At 45.4% G+C, this 23,411-nt stretch overlaps 1 protein-coding gene across 3 annotated transcripts in view; it reads left to right on the top strand.

Moving 5' to 3' along the window:
* The window catches only part of PRKCE (protein kinase C epsilon), a 509,389-nt gene that overhangs the window by 293,130 nt on the left and 192,848 nt on the right, over nt 1–23,411 (top strand). For all 3 annotated transcript variants that reach the window (XM_030857772.2, XM_060309072.1, XM_060309073.1), the window contains one exon: nt 23,245–23,404. In XM_030857772.2, coding sequence (XP_030713632.1) covers nt 23,245–23,404 — 160 coding nt within the window. The remainder of the gene's footprint in view (nt 1–23,244; nt 23,405–23,411) is intronic.

Genomic DNA, 23,411 nt, shown 5'->3' with positions numbered 1-23,411 from the left:
ACATCACTGCTTTGTAGATCAGATAATTTCTTACCCCGTGGTGAACATCACCCAACCTCTGACCTTTAGATGAGTGCGTTTGACTTTCATATTTTCTTATGAAAAGCTTTATCTTGAAATTTGCTGGCAGAATTTCAGTTACACTCACTGAGAGTTAATGTATTTCTGCTTCTCACTTTCTAATTTTGAGGGTAGCTGTTACAGATGTCACAGTGCATTTGCATGGGGAACTCTGGCTGGGCGAGGAGAAATTAACTTTCAAGGTCATCACCGGGCTTTCTTCTTGACTCTACTCCAGTTTCCCCAGGGACTACCAGATGCCTGGTTTGATGATGCCCCAGGCCAAGTGTCTTCATAAGCAACGGAGTAAAAGAGATTACTGCAAGCACATAGAGGGCAGAGAGGGATGGGTGCTGAGGGGGCGGGATGCAGGTCAGCACGGTGTCTGCCCTGTCTCCGTGGTTCAAACTCCTCTTGGCCTCAAGGTGACAGGTGTTTGTGGATGAGTAGCAGCTGGAGGGCAAGTGGGAGGACTGGCTTTCCTTGAGTACCCCTGAGAACTCGGCTCCCTTAATTAAATGTCCACAGACTACCAGGCTCATTTCTTTGGTCTCTCTTTGCCCACTGGGTGGCCCAGATTGTCTGCCTGGGACCATGTTCACTTGGCCACCATGACAGAAAGCCCCAGACGGTGTCCTTGCACTTCTGCTGGTATCGTCTATCCCTGGTCATGATTGTGAATTATTCTCCAATCCTTCCACAACTAGTACTCGGGGCCCGGACAGTCACTGTAACCAGTGTTCTTCAAACACTGCCATGTCGTCTGTGCTGCATCGGTGGCACCAGATGCCCTCGGGAGCTGATTGAAATTACAGATTTCTAAGCTTCACTCAGTGGGGCTGGGAAGTGGTTCAGGAGTCTGTGGCTGCACCAACTTCACAGGTCACTGCAATAAGCATCCAGGTTTTGGGAACCACTGCTCTGTACAATTTTAACCTAGGACTCTAGGAAGGAACCAGGTCATCTAGGAAACAGCTTCGTAAAGACTGTTCAGTGACTAATGTTACCAGTCACAGTCATTTCTTTAGATGCGTCCCTCCGCCTTGCAAGTCTTTGGGCTTCCATAAATCCCCCTTAACCCTGACTTCCACACTCAAACTAGGTGATATTTATGTGTACATGATCTCCACACCTCCTCTGGGCCCAGAAGGATAGCCTTTTGTCATGGGACCCCACTTTGATGTTAATCACAAGAATTGTGCTTTGCTGCTGTTAGGTTTAAAGGTCCTGCTCTCACCAGGGCCAGGCTAGAGCATGTAGCACCTAATGCAGTGGGGAGCCCCAACTGAGCTAATACAGCCCTGTGCTGGGGGCAGATGTTGCAAAGGCTGAGTACTTTTGTGCAGTGTACAACCTGCACGACCGCACACAGTGAGCTTGGTTCTCCCACACCTCATCCTTCTAGTCTGTGCCAAGCTGGATCAAAGCACTAATAGGAGGGGTTCTAGGCCTGTAAAATTTGTCAAGCTTGGATGATCCAGACTCTTCAAAGAAGCCTAAAATTCTAAAATGCCAGAGCTGAAAAGGACTTTAGAAATCACCTAGTCCAATATTTCTGACACACAAATAAATAAGCTAAAGCCCAGAAAAGGAAAGGGACTCCCTCAATGGCACGCAGCTAGCTGGTGGTGAGCAGAAGGACGTCGGGCCCCAACCCATAATGATTCAGCTCATTTCATTGCACCATGTTGCTCCTGGGCCTTCGTAAGCACAGGCAAGTCATCATTGTTCTCTGTATGTAAGTGGCTCAACACAAAGAAGCGCAGTAGAGTTTTAACCAATAAAACACCCCTCCTTTTGCTGCAGATATTCTGAAGGAACATGCACTACAGCAGAATTTATTATAACATACCCCAAACCCCTTATGGGTTCAAATTAAGGGAACATAAAACAACCTCTATTTTACGTTGAAATTGCTATGTTAAAATTTAGTTTTACCAAACAGTTGAATTAAGCTACAATTATTAGCATTACCCCCAGAATTGTCACTCTTCAAAAGCACTCACCACAAGGCTCCCTTATATAGCACTTAATGTACATTTCAAATTGAATTGGATTGATGGAAATTCCATTGACACACAGCTTTCCAGGAACACAGCTTTTGTAGAAAAAGTAAGAACACTGAGTGCTGTGTTTAAGCCCTGCCCCACGACGCAAAGGTTCTGTTAGACGACCAGTTCCTGCTTCAAGGAGCTTATGAACTAACAGGACAAAACGCAGTAACCAAATAAACCTACAGATTACAGAATGAGAATTTGTTTTACTTGGGAAGCTGAGTTCACCCTTAAAGGTGGAGGAAGGTCGAGTCAGCTGCCTTTTTTTTTTTTTTTTTGACATTTTTGAGTGATGTTTGAGATGATGAAATTCTCAAATAATTGAGAGCTCCAAAATAACCCTCCACCACCTGTCCTCAAACTTTAGCCTTTGCATTCAGTGGCCTGGAAGATACTCAGCTCTGATGCCTCTTCTTCTTCCCCTTTGCGGTGGGGTCTAAGTTAATGTCTACTGAACACTCAGGTGATGTTGGTAAAACACACCTGGAGATTCTCAGAAGCAGAAGGGACCTGAAAACACACAGCTGTCCATGTAATATGGGGGAAGCTGAGGCCAAGGCAAGACAAATGGCTCACCTAGGGGTCACATATATGATTAGTGTCAGATCCAAGACTCTATCTTCCATCACCAGGCTCTCAGTCCTGGGCAATTTAAAATTGTCCCTGCCTCTTCTTCTCTCCCTCCCTCTCCCTGAATACCAACTCCCTTTCCTTCTCCCTCTCTTTCCCTCTTGGACTACCTCCCCTGCAATATCCATTTCTGAGTCGTGCCCCAAGGCATTGAACCCAAACCCTCGTTCAGTGTCACTGGCAGCTGCTGGGTCAGAAGCCGCTGGCTTGATCAATGCTGATGTCCCCCTGGGCCTCTCCTGATTTTTAACGGCCCCACCATTAAAAATGTGGGTGCTTCTCCACACTGGCTGCACATTACAATCTCCTGGTGGGCTTTAAAGTACTGGTGCCTGGGCTTCACCCACAGAGATTGTGAGTCAGTTGTCTGGGGTGGGCCGCGGGCACCAGCAAATCTCGGGACTCTCCAAGTGGGTCTGGTGCGCAGGCAGGATCGAGGGCACGTGTCATGCAGTATTAGTTCTAGTTATTTTTGTGCACCTGCTGACCCTCATTTGCCAGTTGATGTGGGTACAGCACACTTAGGGAGGTGAATGGATTCACCAAAGCTGTCTATTTTCCTAACAAGGCACAGAAGCCGTACCCCCCCTCCCCTGCAATCTTACCTAGTGCCTTTGCCTATTCAGAAAAATAAAAAGGACTTATTGAAATGCCACTTTCTGTAACTCTCTTGGTTTGGGGAATAAAACAAATCTCTTGGCTGTGGAAATGCTCTCATCACCATCTGGAGGGCAGGGAGAAGAAGAACACAGGCTTCTTTTGGGCCACGAAGCCCAGATCTGGTTCACTAGTGGATCTCAATTTTGACTCCAGGTTAAGATCACCCGGGAAACGTTTAAAAATTCCCCGTGGAGGGCCGGCCCCATTTAAATGGGAGTCTCTGAGGGTAGGGCCAAGGCCTCCGTGTGTTTTAAAACTTAAAGTCCCCAGGGCCTCTCGCTGGGAGAGCATAGGAAGAAGCTAATCCTAAACCAGGGCTTCTCCAAGGTGGTGAAACCCCAGAAGGGTGCAGATCTGGGTGTGCAGCCTTCAGTGCCCTCTCCTGGGGGTGGAGTACATTCCCCACAGTCCCTCCTTCAGCCTCTGGAAGAGCCAGGCTCAGTTCTGGGCACAGCAGGTGCTCTGGGGTGGACGTGGAATTGCAGGGTTCTCCTATTGGCGCTGCTCTCCCTTTTGAACCTACACACGTGTATCCTTCACACGACTGTTTGATCGACGGCCAATCAAGTCCTTAGTCTTAGTCACCTGCTCTCAGGAGATGCTTCCTGGCTGACCCAGTAGTTCTGCTCCTAGAAGCTTCTATCAGAGATTCACAAAATGTGGGAGCTGCAGACTCCCTGGGAACACTGCTTTTGAGACTGTCTCAGCATTTACTATTTGTAGACTTTTTGATGATGGCCGTTCTGCACTATTGCTTACAGGTGGAGCCTAAAAAGTAATTCAAATGAATCTATATACAAAACAGTAACAGACTCAGATGTAGAAAACAAATTTATGGTTGCCAAAGGGGAGAGGGAGGGAGAGATTAGGAGAGTGGGATTAAAAGATATGAGCTACTATATATCAAATAGATAAGCAACGGGCTCCCCTGGTGGCACAGCGGTTCAGAGTCTGCCTGCCTATGCAGGGGACGCGGGTTCGTGCCCCGGTCCAGGAGGATCCCACATGCCGCGGAGCGGCTGGGCCTGTGAGCCATGGCCACTGAGCCTGTGCGTCTGGAGCCTGTGCTCTGCAAAGGGAGAGGCCACGGCAGTGAGAGGCCCGTGTACCGCAAAAAAAAAAAAAAAAAAAAGGCAACAAGGATTTGCTGTATAGCACAGGGGATTATACCCAATATCTTGTAATTACCTATAATGGAATATGCTCCAAAAAATTGCTGTACTTTACACCTGAAACTAACAATATTATAAATCAATTATACTTCAATTAAAAAAAAAATGCCTCTGGAGTCTCCCTCCCTGGGGCCCCCTGAGGCTGTCTTGATGGAGGGGTGGTTCAGAGCACTGATGGATTGAAGAAGTCTCTGTGGCTCCTCTTTTCTCTGGGGCTATTTCCTGTCTCTCAGTCCAGAATTCTCTGATAATTCTGGCCACCCACAGGACCATAGATAGTCTCGGGCGGTCTGGGATGCTTTTTTGTTTTGCTTTTGCGGTACGCGGGCCTCTCACTGTTGTGGCCTCTCCCGTTGATGGCCCAGCGGCGTCAGCGTCACCAGTGAGCTTATTAGAAATGCATGTTCTCAGGTCCCAACCCAGAGCTCCTGAATAGAAACCCAGGTGGGGCCCAGCAACCTGTGCTTTAACAAACCTCCAGGGATTCTGATGCAGGCTAAAGTTTGAGAACCACTGGCCTAGTGGTTTTGTTTTGTATTCACTGGTATAGTAGCACGTGCCTGTCTACTTTATTTTGTCTACCTGGGTGTAATACCTAAACGCGAACCTTTAGGCTGTAACTAGAAAGGGCTGGCCTTTGGCAAAATTATCAGTTTGGACAATGATCTCGTCAACTTTCCAAGCCTTTTCAATGCTCCCTTCCACTTTGGAGGGGGCCTTAGAGGCGTGCCGGGATGTTTGTGCAGCCCCAGTGATTCTGGGAAGGGATGAAAACAGTTCTCAAACTCATCCACACACACGACTGTGCTATTATTGAATGGAGTCTGTATATCTAAACGAAGTGAAGGCTGATGGTTTCCTTAAATTCAGTACAGAGTCAAAAGAGTTTAAATGCCAGCTGGAAAATTTCTGAAGAAAAAATAATTTCTTTATCAATATTGCGTTTTCCATTTATAATTTACCATAAACTAAGCAAAGGACAAATAGTGAAATGTAATATGAGATTCGGAATACAATGGCAATAACCCAGCACAATGTTCTTCTTGCATCACTGTTCTGCAGGATTAAAAGACTAATTAAATTGGCCTATCTAAGTTAAATATAAGCATGCATGAAAATTGGGAACATCTGTAGAGGGGGTCTATTAGCTCAAGATGCTTGGCCAAAGACTTCTAGAAGAAAAAAAAAAATAAATGTATAGACTTTATTTGATTATTGTTTTAAAAAAAAAAGGAAAATAACCCAACCCTCATTTTAATGTGACATCAGGAAATGAATCTAATACAGTGGAAACAATTACACATCAAGAAATGCATGTACTTACTGTGCTATTGTGGGTCCTTTAGGGATTGTTAAATTGCTTAGAACCAGGCATGGCTTTTATTTTGTGAAAAGACATTTTAATCACCTTGTATGCAAGGAAAAAATCTACAAAGGTTTTGAGCTATGAGCAGATGAATTGCAATATGTTTAATACCACATTGCATCTCTTACCTACTGTGGTTGATATTTCATTCAGTTGATGGTGTGAATTAGGCAATGGAGGTGCTGGGGTGAGGTTGGAGAGATGGACACGAGAAATCTTAAGGGCTTCCTCTTCTAAAGTAACTAGCAGTGTAGTTACAATAGGAAACAATAGGAAAACCACTTCAAGCACTCAGAGTGTATAATTAATGTTTAATGGATGAATATCAAATTGAATAGTGAAGACTCCAAGTCCTAAGGTGCTTCAAAGAGGAGGAGATCCCTGCTCTGGTAGGGAAAGTTTCATGAAAGGTTTAGATCTTAAAGGATGGGAAAGATTGAGATTAGGAGAGGGGAGAAAGCTGTGTCCTAGACAGGAGAGCTGATGTAATTAGAAGCTTGGAGGGAGGATTAAATTGACTTCTGTGAGGGGGCAGTCGGGCGATCCACCTGGTTAGGGTGGTGAGAGGAGGGAAGGCAGAACGAAAAGCCCACGGATTAAAGGCAGAAGCAGACAGTGGAGGGGACCCTATTTATACCAGATACCCCAGCTTTCTCTGGAGTCATGTTTACAGCCTATTCTGCTCACCTGAGGTCTTAGTTGTAAAACTTGTTTAGGCAGATGTTCACTCTAAACCGTCCTCAGGGCAGTTCTCTGTATCTTTAGTAGCTTTTGACACAGAGCTGAGGCTCTAGTAGGTCCTCCCTATTATTTTTTTTTCCTTTTTTTTAAGAAAAAAATTAAGGTATCATGTAGATACAGCAAAATTCACTTGTTTTAGCATACAGTTTTGTGAGTTTTAACAAATACATACAGTCAGGTAGCCTCTACTACGATCAAAATATAGAATAGTTTCACCACCTTCCAAAATTCTCCCATTATCTTTCCCTGTCATAGTCAAACACTTTGCTCTCCCCCGAGCCATGGCAACCACTGATTCTTTTTCAGTGCCTAAAGTATTGCCTTTTCCACAATGTCATTCACATGGAATTACACAGTATGTAACCTATTGAGCTTACCTTTTTTTTTTTTATTTAGTGTGGCACGTTTAAGATTCATCCATGTTGATGATTGTATCAGTAATTTGTTCCTTCCTTTGCTAAGTAGAATTCCACTGTATGGATGTACACCAGTTTACCCGTCCCCCAGTTGAGGGACCTTTGGATTATTTCCAGTTTTTGATGATTACAAATAAAGCTGCTATAGATATTTGCATATAGGTTTTTGTGTGAATTTCATTTGAGTAAATACCTAGGGATGGGATTGCTGGATCGTGCATGGTAAGCGTGTGTTTGATTTTATAAGAAACTGCAAACTGTTTTCCTAAGTGGAGAAACTATTTTGTTTTCCCACCAGCAATGAAAGTTCCAGTTACTCTGCATCCTCACCAGCACTTGCTATTTTCAAGCTTTATGTTAATACTATTGTTGTTGTTATTTTAATGTTAGTCATTCTAACAAACGTAGTGGTTTCACTGTGATTTTAATTTTCATTTTCCTAAAAGTGATGTTCAGCATCTTTTCATGATTAATTGCTGTCCGTATATCTTTTTTGGTGAGCTGACTTTCAAATATTTAGCCCATTTTTTAAAATTTGGGTTGTTTCCTTATTACTGGGTTTTGAGAGTTCTGTATATTCTAGATATCTGCTTTACCAGCTCTGTATTTTGCAGATATTTTCCCCATTTGGGGACTTATCTTTTCATTCTGTTAACAATGTCTTTTGAACAGTAGTTATTAATCTTGATGTTCAATTTATCAGTCTTTTATGAATTGTCCTTTTAGTGTCATAGCTCATAAAGCTTTGCCTAACCTTGTGGTCACAGAGATTTTTTCCCAGCATTTTTCTCCAGATGTTTTATAGTCTTAGGTTTCACATTTTTTTCTGTCATTTATTCTGAGTTAATTTTTGTACAACACGCAAGGTAGGAAACTGTGCTTATTTTTGGCATATGGATATTCAGTTATTCCAGCATCATTTGTTGAAAAGACTAATTTCTCCTTTGAATTGCCTTTCTACCTTGTTGCAAATCAGTTGAAACTATATGTGTAGACTAATCTCTGGACTCTGTTCTGGTCCATTGATTTGTCTATTTTTTGTTGTAATGGTGGAAGTGATGGTCCTTCCAGCTTTTTCTACATCCTAAGCAAGGCCCTAATTTCTTTTGAATAAATAAGTGTATCACTTTTAGGTGATTCGGATAAGGGATAATGTGGTCTAGACTGTTCTTAGAATTTGGTCCTGGGCCAGCAGCATTAAGATCACCTGCCAACTTATTAGAAATGAAATTCTCAGCCCCTCCCCAAACTTGCTGAATCAGAAACTCTGGGGATGGGTCCAGCAGTATGTTTCAAGAAGTTCTCCAAGCAATTCTGGTGCATGTTGGAATTTGAAACTTTAAGGAGGTGAATTTAGGTTATTTAGAAGAAAACAGTGATGGAACTATGTTAATGGCTTTAATTTGGGTTCTTCTGTTTTCTAATTCAGTTTTTTTTTTTTTTTTTTTTTTTTTTTTTTGGGCTGTGTTGGGTCTTTGTTGCTGCACATGGGCTTTCTCTAGTTGCAGCGAGTGGGGGCTACTCTTAGTTGTGGTGCACTGGCTGCTTATTCAGTGACTTCTCTTGTTGCAGAGCACTGGCTCTAGGCGTGCAGGCTTCAGTAATTGTGGCACACAGGCTCAGTAGTTGTGGCTTGCGGGCTCTAGAGCACAGGCTCAGTAGTTGTGGTGCCCGGGCTTAGTTGTTCCGCAGTGTGTGGGATCTTCCCGGACAAGTGCTCGAACCCATGTCCCCTGCATTGGCAGGCGGATTCTTAACCACTGCACCACCAGGGAAGTCCCTCTAATTCAGATTTGATGAGAAACTGTGGCCATTGTCTGACAATGGCCATTGACTGTGGCTTTATCTGAAAGAGAGAAGAACCTTTTTTCCATTCCTTCTGGCCTTTTATTCTGAGCTCCCTTGCCATCACACTCCAACAGGAAATGAGATGTCCCCTTGAGGAGTGAGAAGCCATTTCTGATACCTAGATAGGTTTTCAAGCCAGGCATCAACGTGAGAGAGAACCAAATTGGGGGTCTAATGGGTGTACATTTCAGGTTGATAAGTTGAGAATCACCCAGAAGTTCTGGTTAATGATTTGTCAAGTTTCAGGTTGCTCTCACCCAGAAATCAACTGGCGTCCTCTTGAGCAGCAAATAAGGGGGAAGAATATTGTGCGAGCTTATTAAAAAAAACCCCAAGCTTCCCTAGTGCAAGAGCAAAATTGTTGTCCTGTTCTACCCATTCAGCAGTAGATGCATTAAGAGCTCTCCTTTCCAGTAGATCATTTGGGCCAGACTCTGCTCACCAGAGTGGCCAGAGCAGCTCCAGAAAGGAGGGATGCCTTGCCTTCTTCACCACTGCAATCTCGGGAAGATGATTTGAAAGAATAAAAGATATAATGTCATATCGTCATTTTAGTACTTCTACCTTACACACACACACACACACACACACACACACACACACACACACACACACACACACACACTTGCTATTTTAGCTTCTCACTTCTAATTTTTTTGTAGCCTCAGGAGTGAAGAGGGGACTGATGTGGAAAAGAGAATAGGCTTTCCTTCGTGGCCCCGTGTTCCTGCCGACCGCAAGCTGGCTTGAGGCAGGTTTGGGGAACATCTTGACCTAAAGCTTTCTTCCTTGCTTGGCTCGAGCAGATAGAAACTTTTTGTTCCAGGAGGTGGTTGCCTATGTGATGAGTATATCTGCTCCTGCATCATACCTCACGTCTCCTCCTGCCTTTCACAATTCTGTAGGGAATGCCTGGAAGCAGTACAAATCGGCTGAAAGCAAGGACTCTGGTCGTGTTCCTGTCACTCCCCCTGAGCTCCCTGGCACGTGTGCTGTGAGTCTGTCATCTCTATGAATTTTCATTTCCTGTGACTTTGCCAGCCGCCTGTTTTCCAAAACAACTTTCAGAATTTCTCATTAAACCCTACATTCACTTAAAAGAAATGGGTCTCTCTCGTTCCAATCTGCTATTAATTTTTCACATAGCTTTTTCATTTACAGCATTGGAGAAAGAAAGTTCATTTAAAAAAAAAATCTATAAACCACCTGTTAGAATAAGAGAAACAGCACGCTTGAATTTTCTTGAGTGTTTTTTTCCAGTTTCTATATAAGAAGAAAGGGGAGAAGAATGTCCGTTTTATTTTCTTTACTATGTGGAGCATGGTGGGGAAACCATGAACTTGTGAACTTTGGAGCACGACAGTCCTTGGTACAAAATCAGGCTCTACCACTTAATAACGATGCACCCTTGGGTGAGTTATCGAGATTTTCTTAGCCCCAGTTTCCTCATTTGCATAGTGGAGAGAATAATACTGATCTTGCAGGATCCTTTCAAGAAGCAGAGAAAATATGTTTTAATCACACACCGTACGGCAAATGGTACCTATTATTTCTATTATTAGATTTGTTTACACATGGATTTTGTCTTTTGCTTCAGACTGTAAAGTTTCCAAAGTTTCTCTCCTAACCCCACTCTCCCTGCAGGTTCTATATGATTTTTCTAGCTTCCCAGTACGACCTCCCCAAAAAGGATCTGAAATTCGTTCGTACTAAACTCATAATGGCCCTCCCGCAGGATCTGTGTTTTAACAGGGCTTTAAGCCTCAAGCTTAAAGGATAAAGCTGACACAGTGGAGCTGAAAGTATCCGGGATGGTTTGGTTTTCAGGACACCAGTATCTCAGGAGCCAGGTCAGCCTAACTCACTTTTCTATAGGCACCAGGATCCCTGTGACCGTGGTTCTAATATAATCTTTCCTCTCAGTATTTATTTCCCTTTGTCCCTCCCCATAGGCAGGATAAATGTGTAACACAAAGGCCTGGTACCTAGCATCCCGGAGGCACTCAGTAAATATTGGTTGAGTTGAATGAACAGTTCTCACAGTTAAAACGTTTTCCTTCTGATGTTTACCCTAAGTCTCTCCTGCTTGGTTTATCTATTACCTCCTGAATTAGATATGTTGCTGAGTAACAGATTATCCCAAATTTAGTAGCTTAAGACAATAAGAAATTGGTATTATTCCTTATAGTTTCTGGGGGTCAGGAATTCACGAGTAGCTTTAGCTGGATGGCTCTGGCCTGTGGTCTCTCGTGTTGGCCGGGGCTGTGGCTGACCAAGGGCTCAAATGGGGCTGGGGGATCCGATTCCAGGATGGCTGACACACCTGACTCATGAGTCAGTGTTGACTGGAAGGAGGTTTCAGTTTCCCACCGAACGGACCTCTCCGTAGGGCTGTTTGCGTGTCCTCAGCACATGGCAGCTGGCTTTCCAAGAGTGATCCAAGAAAGAGCAAGGTGGAAGCTGCAGTGTTGTCTTTTATGACCTAGCCTCAGGAGCCACACTCTGTCATTTCTGCAAAATCTTTTTGGTTACACGAGTCAGCAGGGCATCTCTAGTCATTGTAGGAGGGGCCTACATTGAAGGTGTTAATACCAGGAGGTAGGGATCCCTGGGGGTCATTGTGGAGACTGGCCACCATACCTCTCATTCAACCCTTTCTTTTTTTCTCCCAGAAAATGAAGTTTCTTCTCAAGGCTTTCCTCTAGGTAGATTTCAGTTCTCTCCTCCTAGGCATCTCACGACCTATTAGGGGCAGCCAGACTCACTAGCACTGCAGAGATGTGCTTTGGCCAGGGCCAGCGCTAAAACATCACTAGGGATTCTTGACACTCTTAAGACTGTGGTAGACCTTAACTGCAGCTTAACCTTTGCTGTCTAGTCCCAGTTAATGCTTAAGCCAAGACCTACCGAAAGGGTGGGCAGGTGACTGCACTGTATTCAGGGCCCAGATTTCCAGTTTAGGAAAGTACCATCTTCTGTAAGTAAAGACGCAGCTCTGGGGCTGCCCTGAGGGAGGAAGGTATAGGATGGGAGTTGGGTTTTTAGGAGAGAAGTTGGGTAATATTTGGCCATAACTACTACTTCCCGAGAGCCCTGGTGACCAAGAATGGATATCTGCGAGAAGTTTGCTGAGATTCACGGCAGGGCCTGTGTCCACAGTTCCCTCTGGACAGAGATAACTTACTCATTTGGGGAATTTGACCTCCATTTGTACTTCATTAGCACTAAGACCTAAGCTAACTGGGTCTCCCTTAAGCATCTGTGGCTTCAGAATATTTTCTTAGGTTCATTAAACTAGAAAGAAAAAAAGGTTCTCCCCTCCCCCATCCCCATCTTTTGTTCTTGATGATTTTCGTTTTCCGCGTATGCGAGTTTATAGATATGAGACCCCAAACTTAGCAGGTGTCTCTGTTGTTTTGTAGAGCTAGTAGAAATACATTTTTCTCCTCACATCGTGACTCTTCTTTCCCCAACATTCTTCTGTCTCTCTGGAAGACATCTCATGGAGAGAGAGGAGTTTCTGAGACCCTAAGATGCAATCCTGGAAATTCATTAGTTTTTCCAGACTGCAGTGTTCCCTGGAAAGAGGTGTCAGCATCAGGTGGGTGGGACGCATTGCGTGTGCGTGTGCGTGCGTGCGTGCGTGTGTGAGCCTGTGCACCTTGAAGGGGCACAGGGTTGGATTCTGGATTGCTTTGCTTTCAGTTATTGAAAGCATTATTGTTTTTGACCTCCTTATCCCTCTCTCTACATGCAGAATTCTGGTCATAGTCTCCATGGAACATAAAACTTTTCAGAAAAAGTTTAATTTAAGCAGGTTTTTGAAGCCAAGGGAGAAGATATAAGTTCCACGGGCACTGTGGCCATGATGACTGTATCTGTAGAAGGACCTGGGGCTTGTTCACCTGTGTTAAGCTTCCCAAGGAAAGTCCATCCTCCCAACACCCTGCCCTGGAAACTGGCTAGACCTGGGTTACTTGGAGGGACAATGGAAGGAAGGTGAGCTCACTTCGTGGTCCAAGGGATGGGGAGAATAGATTGTATGACTTAAGACAAATCCATCTGCTTTCTGGAAAGGTGTGGGGTTCACTTGGCCAGTTACCAGCCTGGACTTTGTGGCTTAATAATCATCTTTACTTCTTTTCATCTTCTTTCTCCATCTCCTTTGTCTTACGGGTCTTTCATTGCCTATTTTTGTTTGTTTTTATCTCCTGATTCCCTGAAACTATTCTTCTTTCCTAGTTAGCCTGATAAATACCCATCTGGCCAACTTCCTGGGAACCCTGCTCAGGACTTCAAATCTCTCTGGGGAAGGCTACGGTTTTTCTTTTTAATTTTAACTTTAAAATATTAGTGACAGTGCAGAACTGCCTTAGCAAACAGAGGAGTTTGGGGAAAGTAAAGAGTGAGTTCATTGTGGCATTTTGGGAAATTGTGCAGGCGGTTAATTTTGAGAAGGTCTCTGGAGCCTGGGGTGACGGGGTAAGGGGACCACTTGGGCATTGGAGGGTGTCATTTTTAGGTCACTGTCCTTGAACCTTTCCGAATCCTGCCTGCCGCTGACTGGATGATGTCGAAGGGCTGATAGCAACAACACTGATGGGTGTGGGTTTTTCAGTAAATAATCCCATAACCTTTTTGGCCGGGCTACCTTGTCATTAAAAGGCTTGTGATATATTTGAAAAGGGGGGTGTCAACCTTCACTTGGCACTGACGCCCCCCACCCCTCCACCCATGACCACCAGCTAGCACCTGGGAACGGACAGATGCTCTGCTGAGACTTCTGCCACTGCTTTCCCACAGGCATTTTTTAATAGAGCATTTTAGAAACATGAACCACAGACATGACCTCGTGGACATGAGCTCCACAGGGCTCAGGTGCCCAGGAATTCAGCAGCAGCTAAGTTTCCTGTGATATGAATCACAGGACCGTCGCTGGTACCAGTGAGGACTCTGGCCCCGCCCTTGGCTGATTTCCCTGGATGAGAAGCCTCTTTGAGCATTTAGCAAGTCTGCCTGGAGGGGTTTTGCTCTGCGGTTTTTCTCCTGGCAAGTAGTGACTTTTCCTGGGTACCAGAAGCATGTAGTAGTTCCAGTGTGACTGCAGTGTGTAATTTTGGATGGATGGAGGAGGGAGGAAGGGAGGGAATGAATAAATGCAGACAGGCAGGAGGCAAGGAGACTTCCTGCTTGCTTAAGGACGATCATTGTTCTCCAGTGGTTCTCCATGTCCCCATGTGCTCTGCATCAGAGCCTGGGTGGTGGGATTGGGGGGCTGCCCGCCCCCTTTCTCCCTGGTGTGCTCTCCCTCAGTGACCATCCCATTGTCCCGCCACCGCTGGGTTTGACCTTAGTTTACCGTAGCGCTACTCTCCCTACCCTGTCAAGCGTCCAGATTTTTCACGTTTTTTTTTCCCCCCAGCAAAGCACAAACTAGCTTAAGCTTTATTTTAAATAAGTGGACAGAGCATACGCCCTGCCATGAACACAAAACAGGTCATTCAGAAAGTAAAGATGAGAAAGGAGAAAATGGTTTACATTAAATTTGAGATGCTAATCTTGAAATGCCACCAGTGCTCTTCTGATTAGATTACACACAGAATAGCACATGCAGACAATTCCAAGCCTCTCCTCCTAGACATTTCTGCTTCACATTGTGTGGCTCTTTGGAAAGGCATAGATAGCACAGACTAATCTCACTAGCGGAATTAATTGCTGTTTCCTCTTTCCTGTTTTGAACAGAAATTTTCTTTATTGTGTGAGCACAACATGTAGAACATAGTCTTCGGCACCACATAAATATTTACTTAATCATTAAAACTCACTGTCATGTAGCATTTGTTTCAACTTGAAAATATTATAATCCATCTTCCTCATGGAAAATAAAATGAAAAGGCACTGCTCCTTTGATTTTCAGTACCTAGTTTTGTTTTGTTTTGTTTTGTTTCCGTGATCTTGCATTTTTAACGGTAAGTCCATAAAGTTAAACCAGAGATTTACTGAGAGGGAAAATTAAGTAAACTCTTCAGAGACTGAGTGGGAAAAATTCCATTTAGTGTCTGTCAGGAGCTCCTCCCCACACCCCAGTCATAATCACCGTTGTCCGGACTGTGATGGTAGTTCCTTGCTTTGTTAGTGGAGGCTCATCTACTAAGGACCAAATCCAAAGTATTTGAGAAGAATAATTTAGAGAGTGGCTATGCCCCTTCCATTGTGGCCAAGAGCCTGTGCTCAGAGCCCTGCCTTCCAGCCAGTATCCACATAATAAACATTTTTTAGGATGTACAGTTTTTTTACCCTTCAGAAAGTCTCAATGTGTATTTCTCCTTATGCTCTTTGACGATATTTATCCTTTTCTCTTTCTTATTTTATTCAAATATACACTATACACGTTTCCTAGTTTTCTTTTTCTACTTATTCTTTCTAGGTGGACTTAGCATATCTGCTTTTTGAATCCACTGCATTAAATTTTACTGTGTGGGTGTGTTATGAATTAATCAGTCCCCTTTAGCTTTCTTTTCTAAGTCTCTAGATGAGAGCAGGATGCATGTGTGGAGAGGTGGGTGGGCAGCAGCCGGGAAGAGACTTCCATACACACAGTTGGGTACCAGGGATCTAGGCTATTCCGCCGTCCTTGGGAGGTGTGAATGGATGGGCCAGGGTGAGAATTCCTGAACTGACATTCACTGTTAGCTGTGTGACCTTGAACAAATCAGTCATTAACATCTTGGGGCCTTGGTTTCTTCATTTGTAAGTCAAGAAGAATACCACCTCAAGATGTTAGAGGGTGTGTGTAAGTTGCTTTCATACCTCGTGTATATGTAATGATACCTCATGTATATGTAATAGTACCTCATAGATGTGTAACAGTACCTCGTATAGAGAATAATACCTCAGATGTAAGATGCTTAGCACATGCCCATACACGCAGCTTCAGAATCATCCAGGATTTGACAGTTATTTAGACAAAAATACCGGGATGGGGCTTCCCTGGTGTTGCAGTGGTTGAGAGTCCACCTGCCGATGCAGGGGACACGGGTTCGTGCCCCAGTCCGGGAAGATCCCACATGCCGCGGAGCGGCTGGGCCCGTGAGCCATGGCCGCTGAGCCTGCGCGCCCCGAGCCTGTGCTCCGCAATGGGAGAGGCCACAGCAGTGAGAGGCCCGCGTACCACACACACAAAAAAATACCGGGATGGCTGAGTTATTTTCTTTGTGTCGTGAAATAACCTGCCTTGAAGACTGTATTCACTCTTTGCTTGGGTTCCAAGATGAGCCATCCGAGGACATTCCCAGCCTTTTTCGAACTAGTCACATTTCTTACTGCTTTTGTCCTAGAGCTGAGTCAATGCTCCTTGCCCAGCCCAGTCTTCCCGAGAGTTCTCCAAGTCTGAAGATGGAGTCTGCTTCTCCAGAGCCTCTGATGGATGGGGTTGGGGTAGACCATGACGACTCTCTCTTTTATTCACAGTGGCAGGGGTGGACCATCTGGGGGCAGCCGGACGCCAGCAGGGGTAGGTTTTGCTGGGCAGGGGATGAGGCAGTTTCACTCCCTCTCAGTAAGGAGGTGCCGTGTTGGCACCTGGGGGAGAGAATGTGCCAGCTTGGTGTTCAGGCAGAGCCATTGATAAGAAAACAGAAGCCCAAAGAGGTTAAATGACTTGTTCTAGGATACAAAGCAAGTCTGGGGCAAAGGCAAAATTTGTCCAGTCTCCCAGCACCTATTTTAACCCTACTGGTAGAAAGAGAAAGTCAAAAGAGGGAGGTCAGAAAAAATAATGAAGACCACCCATGACGTACTTGCTTGTGGAAAAGACCCCTGTGTGCCCTGAACATCAAGAGTAGGTGACCTTCCTGCAGTGAGGAATGACACTGGTGCCCAGAGGCGGCCGGTCATGCATATTGGTCCTTCTGACTGGTCCAGGCTCCCAGCTCAAGGGTCTTGGGCAAGCTTGATCCTTGGGTTTGGCAGTCCTTGTTACACATACCCAGGGAGGAAGTTCTGGCATCTGGGAGTTCGTCAGCGTTAGCCTCTTAGAAATTCCCTGCTAGATATTCTTTAACTGAAAGGCATTCCCAGAGCACTGAGGTTAAGGGTGCCCATGACCTTGTGTGGGGGACTGTGTTCAGTCCGGTCAGCTCAGCCCCCTTTTTGTGCAGGAGGACATGAGATGAGGTGAGGGAGGTGATGACGAAGCAGTGAGACCTTCAGTAATCAGACTGGCCAGAGGAGGTGGCATAGGGTTTGGTGCCAGGGGCTGCCTCTCCCTGTGTCTCTGAGTGTCCCTCTGGTCTAGACCGAGAAGTCTCAGCCCAAGGAAAAGGGGCCAGCTGAGACTGATGCACAGAACAATAACTGCGAGGTGTGGGTTCTTTGTGCTTCTCCTGCCACTTGCCTGCAGCCTGTCATAGATTCTTGTGAGCACTGGGGCTGTAAGGTACCTATTGGTGTTAGAAGCCCCTAGGAGATTGAGCTTATAGGCAAATCAAACCAAGCAGAAAACATTCCTGGAATGTTGTTAGAGATTGGAATTGCTGAGGATCTCACAGCTGCTTCATAGGGTGTCTCCTTAGCTTTATGCCTTTGTGAATTCTTGTCACGGTATCTGACCGGCCAAGATCTTCATTTCCACAGAAAGTTTCACGAGAGTTATCCAACTTTGCGTTGGCCTTTCCCTCACTTGAGTCACCCCTTCTACTGTGTGGTAGATGCAGCCATAAAACAAAGGATCTGTGTAGGGCAGGAAGGGCCATCGGGGAGGAAAGCCAGCATTGGTTTTGCCTCATGGGCTGTGGCAAATGAAACGTTGCCCCAGGTGGGTGTGGCCGAGTGCATCCAGTGACGGCAAAGAGCATCCTTCAGAGCAAGTCGCAGATGTAGGGGCAGGTGGGGTGACTCTTCACGCAGTTCAGAACCACAGGCAATTGGGGAAGCCAATAAAATGTATATTGTCTCTCCTGATCTCCATGCCAACATCTGGTGCCCTTTCCTCCTCATTCACACCATGCAGCCCCCCATTCCTGCAACACGAGGGACCCTTCCATTACCTAATGCTTTAGGCAGAACTGCTTTTAAAAGTCATTAAAGAGCATTAGAGAACATTTTTTCAAATATACAAACACATACTCCCATCATCCTAATGTAACGTAATTCTTACTTTCATGTTACCTTCAGCCTGCAAACGTGTTTTACGTAGGGTTGTGTTCCTGTGCCTTCTGTTTCCCCACGTTCCTACATAGTCTTTCCCTACCATTTTCAAATTGCTATAGATGTAATATAATTCATTAGACCATTCTCCTAATGTGAGACAGTCAAGTTATTTCTATGTGATGGCCGATTAGACATGCCATGGGGAACATCGATAAGTTATAAGTGTATAGCTTTTAGTTTCTGTTTAATTATTGACTTGGCAATTCCTTAGGAATTAAAGCTTAATCAGAGGTTATGAATCTGTTTGTGATGTTTGCTATGTACTGTAATATTGCTTCTGAAAATATTATGTGACATTGCCTCTAGCAGTGAATGAATAAATCAGTTTCACAGCAGCCTTCCAAATAGCCGATAATACCATTTTAAAACAAATTTGTTTCTTTATTAGGCATTAAACGGTATGTCAGTGGTATGTCAAGACTGCTCTGCTTTGCATTTTAAGAATTCCTAGTAAGAGTGAATATTTTATATTTCTCCTCCTATAAATTTTATGTTCATGTCATCTACACATTTATCTATAGATAAAGATTTTGATGAATATATTTTTTTGTGTGTTTTTTAATACATTTTTTTTATTTATTTATTTTTGGCTGCGTTGGGTCTTTGTTGCCGCACGCGGGCTTTCTCTCGTTACGGTGAGCGGGGGCTGCTCTTCGTTGCTGTGCGCAGGCTTCTTCTTGCGGTGGCTTCTCTTATTGTGGAGCACGGGCTCTAGGCACGTGGGCTTCAGTAGTTGTGGCTCGCGGGCTCTCAAGCGCAGGCTCAGTAGTTGTGGTGCATGGGCTTAGTTGCTGCGCAGCATGTGGGACCTTCCCGGACCAGGAATCAAACCCGTGTCCCCCGCGTTGGCAGGCGGATTCTTAATCACTGTGCCGCCAGGGAAGCCCCTTGATGAATATATTTGGATTTGTTGATACGTAGGTCTCTATGGTATGCTTGCCATTGAATTGGAAACTAATCAAAAGGGAACAAACAAATCCAAGTTGTAGAATGTTCCATAACACAATATCCTATATTTTTCATAAACGTATCATAAAAGAAAAATGTCAAGAAAATTGTTCTAGATTAGGAGATTAAAGAGACATAGCAACAAATGCCATGCATGAACTCTAATTAGCTCTTGGATTAAACTTTTGAAAACAACAGCAACGATAAAGGACATTTTGGGGACAATCAGGGAGATTTGAATATGAACTGTATATTGGATAGTTATGTCAGTGTTAAATTTCTTGACTTTGATACTGTGATTATGTAGGAGAATGTCTTTGTTCTTAGGAGATAAAGGCTGATGTATTTAGGGGTGAAGTGTTGCTTCAAATGGTTTGGCAAAACTATGCATCTGTCTATCATGTATTTCATATTATGCAATAATATATTGTAATTAATATAATTATAACCATGCCATAATATAATATATCATAATGATATTATGTTAATGGCATACATATATTAATATATTATGCTATATTATATGTAAGTATATAGTATATAAATTATGCATGATTTATTTGATATATATGTTAATTGGTATTATACACACAAATATATATATGTATTTATAAATCTTTTACCCCCGCACCGTGCACTCTCTCCTACCCATGCGTGAGTGTGCCTGCGCACACACACAGTGCGTTACTCCCTTCCCCGTGGAAGCCGCATTTTAATAGAGACCCTTCACATCAGTGGGAAATGCTGAAGGGATCCATTGCTAGCAGTGACTCCAGGCCCAGCAGGGAGGTTCTCTGGGGCTGCGGAACCTCGTGGCCCCCCTGTGCAGAGGTGTGTGGAATGGGGGTGTTTTCATCAGCCAGGGGCCCCACCCCTTTCTCCTGAAGCTTTGTGTGCAGGCCTCCTTGGAGCATGAAGTTTACCTGTGTTCTTCCTCTCCTGTAGCCTTTTGTCTCCCCACATCTTGGATGCAGAATCTGACTTTCAAAAGACAGGGCGTATATGCTTTGGGGCAGCGTAACGGAACCCTTTGGGGAAGTTAGATCAGAGAGACCCCACCTTAGCAGGAGCTGTCCTTGGCTCTCTATCTACCCTGCGCCCCAGACCCTCCCATCCCCCAGCCCCCACCCTCTGCAGGCTTGAAGCAGCTTCTCCCCCGGTGTCAGTGCACCCCACCAAGAGGTCTTCAAAAGTAAATGGAATTAAATTAATTGGTTGCTGCATTTATCTATTAAATCAGTGTAAGCACAGTTTAGAATGTTCAGTTTGGTTGCTGTGGTCATTTCTCTAAAAGGTTGAGGAATAAGGCCGTCAGGGAGCCCTATAACCCCCGTTATAGCAGTGCTCCCTTGAGAAGACTAGATTGAACTCATCACCATTTTAACTGAAAACACAATTTCCAGGATCACAAATGACTCGCAAATCTGAGAGATTCGTAAATCAAATTGCATCTTAAACACATTAGGGCTTACTATTGACATATATTCCGTGGTGAATCCTTCTTTGAAAGAATTTGAAGGGTGCCTTGTACAAAGAGAATCCACATCCCCTGGCCTGAGCTGCCCAGGGCTGAGTTTTGGGGTTTGGATTTTTGTAGATCAGGTTTGTAGCAAGTAAGGGCTATTGAAAAGATTTGGTTTTTTTTAAATACCACATTTTTTCCAGCTTATAAAAATAAAATAGTCTAAATATACCGAAAAGTAGGAAGCAGAAATGAAAGTCACCTCTAATTGTACAGTTGAGTGATGATTGTCATATTTTTGCGTGTGTGTGTGTGTGTGTGTGTAGATGTCTCTAGTTAGAACTGGGATCTTCCTGTGAGAATTTGCTCAGCTGGCTCTCACCCGCTAGGTTGTGGCCAAGTAGGAGGTAGTGGGCTTTCTATACCCAGAGGTAGTCGGTGTCAGAGACTGTTTGAAACAATAAGCACCAGTTAAAAAGGAAACCCAGGCAGGGTGGGGGCTATGAAGCAGGAGGTCCACAGGCAGACCCCCGTCTGGGTCATCAGGGGCAGTGCTGAGGATGCAGCCTGGGAGCGCAGAGGGCAGCCTCCAGTCAACGGCCCCGCCTGTTTGCTTGCAGGCTGCTTCCCTCTAAAAGCACACGCTAGGCATTTGTTCCCCGTCGTTCTTGCCTTTTTCCTCCTTCAGTTTGATTTTCTCTCCACCCCTACCCTCTCTGGATTGACAAGATGCCCTTGGATTAAACAGATGTTTGGCTCACACACATGACCTCGGTTGCAGGGAACCTTATTGTCAAAGAGGCCAGGAGGACCAAAGCTTGTTCCCCTGAGGACTGACACTGTTATGCTGGAGTGTTGGGCACTGGCTGGTGCCGGGGGGATTTGGGGGGCACGGAACCTTCCTCGTGCATTTTCACTTGTGCCATGCAGGTGACCTTCCAGGGCATACTTGAGAGTGACAGGAGCTTGGCAGGAGACCCATAGCCTGTATCCCCTGCCCTCGGGAAAGCCACAGGCAGCGCAGCTCTTCCTTAACGAGAGCCACCCCGTGAGAGCTCTGGGGACTTACTGTAGGGAGAGTGGGCTGTTCCTCAGAGCAGCATGTGGCCGGTGGAACCTTGACGTCTCCCTCTCTGGGTTAGAATCTGGGCTCCACCACTAGACAGCTGTATTAAGAGAAACAGGCTACTTGAACTCTTCATTCCTCAGCCTGCACACCTGCAAAAGGCGGGTAAAGCAGTACCCCTCAGGTGGGGTTGTTGTGATGACACGTGTCATGCATGTAGCATAGTACCTGCCAGAGTGTAAGCCCTCGGCAAACATTAGCCATTATCATCACCATCTTAGTCTCCTCAGGCTGCCGCAACAAATACCTTAGACTGGGAGGCTTAGATAGCAGGTATTTATTTCTCACAGTTCTGGAGGCGGGACGTCCGAGATCAAGATGCCAGCATGGCTGGGTTCTGGTGAGGACTCTCTTCCTGGCTGGTGGACAGCCACCTTCTCACTGTGTCCTCACACGGCAGACAGTGAGCCAGCTCAGGTCTTTTCCTTTTTAAATATTTATTTATTTATTTTGGCTGCGCCGGGTGTTAGTTGAGGCATGTGGACTCTTAGTTGCAGCATGCAGACTCTTAGTTGTGGCATACATGCAGGATCTGGTTAGTTCCCAGGGATCGAACGGGGACCCCTGCATTGGGAGCATGGAGTATTACCCACCGGACCACCAGGGAAGTCCCACTTTTCCTTTTCTTATAATAGTATTAATCCCATCATGGGGGCCCCACCCTCATGCCTGCATCTAAACCTAATTACCCCCCAAAGGCACCCCCTGCAAATGCTATCGCACTGGGGTTCAGGGCTTTAACATATGAATGGGGAGGGGAGGGCAGGGGTGGCACAAACATTCAGTCCATAACAATCTTTATTATTACTTTTGTTGTCCCTTTGCAGGGTGTCCTTAGGTTTGGGACAGGCTTCCAAGGGGAGGGAAGGAAGAAATGAGGAAGCTCTTTTTGTCTCCAGTAGGGTCTTCAAGCCCATGGTGGTGGTTCTTGAGCCTTCTGGAAACTGTCTGCTTTCACAGTGTTTTATTTCCCTCTCCTTTTAACCTTTGGGGAAAGGCTCTTTATTGTCCTAGTCTAGGTAAGAGGGAGAAGGAAGAAAAGTCAGGTTTATTAGGCAGCCGGGGGTGGAGGGAAGTCACACCACTGACTCCAGGCCACGCCCTTTGGTGTTATCCCCATTGACGGAGGACAGTAGGACAGTGCCCGCCGAGGCTCTGGGCCAGGAACACCAGCAGTCCAAGGTCACGCTACTCACAAGTTTCAGGGAGATTTGAACGCTGAGCCTTCTGACCCTGCACCCTTGCAACACGTAGCTGGTGTGGGGAGGAGTGGAGCGGCCAGACCTGGAGCAGGACTGGGGTTGGGATGGATGCTGAGTGCAGCTGTCATGGCAAAGTGCACAGTCTGAGCCTTCCCATCACGGGGTGCTTGCTCGCTGGAGCTGAGCGGTGAGACTCCTCAGACCCCTGAGTCCCTCGACCAGTGGAGGCTGCGCCCACGCCCCCTTCTACCTCCATATCCCCGAGGCTGGAGTAGCTCTCCTGCAGGAGGTTATTTCAAGGGACGCTAATCCAGACTGTGTTTTCTCCTGTGCTCTTATCCTTCCCCAGCCCCCAAAGACAATGAAGAACGCGTGTTCCGGGAGCGCATGCGGCCCAGGAAGCGGCAGGGGGCTGTCAGGCGCAGGGTCCACCAGGTCAACGGCCACAAGTTCATGGCTACCTACCTTCGGCAGCCCACCTACTGTTCCCACTGCAGGGATTTTATCTGGTAAGGC

The sequence above is a fragment of the Globicephala melas genome, chromosome 12, assembly GCF_963455315.2.
Source record: "Globicephala melas chromosome 12, mGloMel1.2, whole genome shotgun sequence".
Classification (NCBI taxonomy): domain Eukaryota; kingdom Metazoa; phylum Chordata; class Mammalia; order Artiodactyla; family Delphinidae; genus Globicephala; species Globicephala melas.
This window is presented reverse-complemented; position numbering and strand designations above follow the sequence as displayed.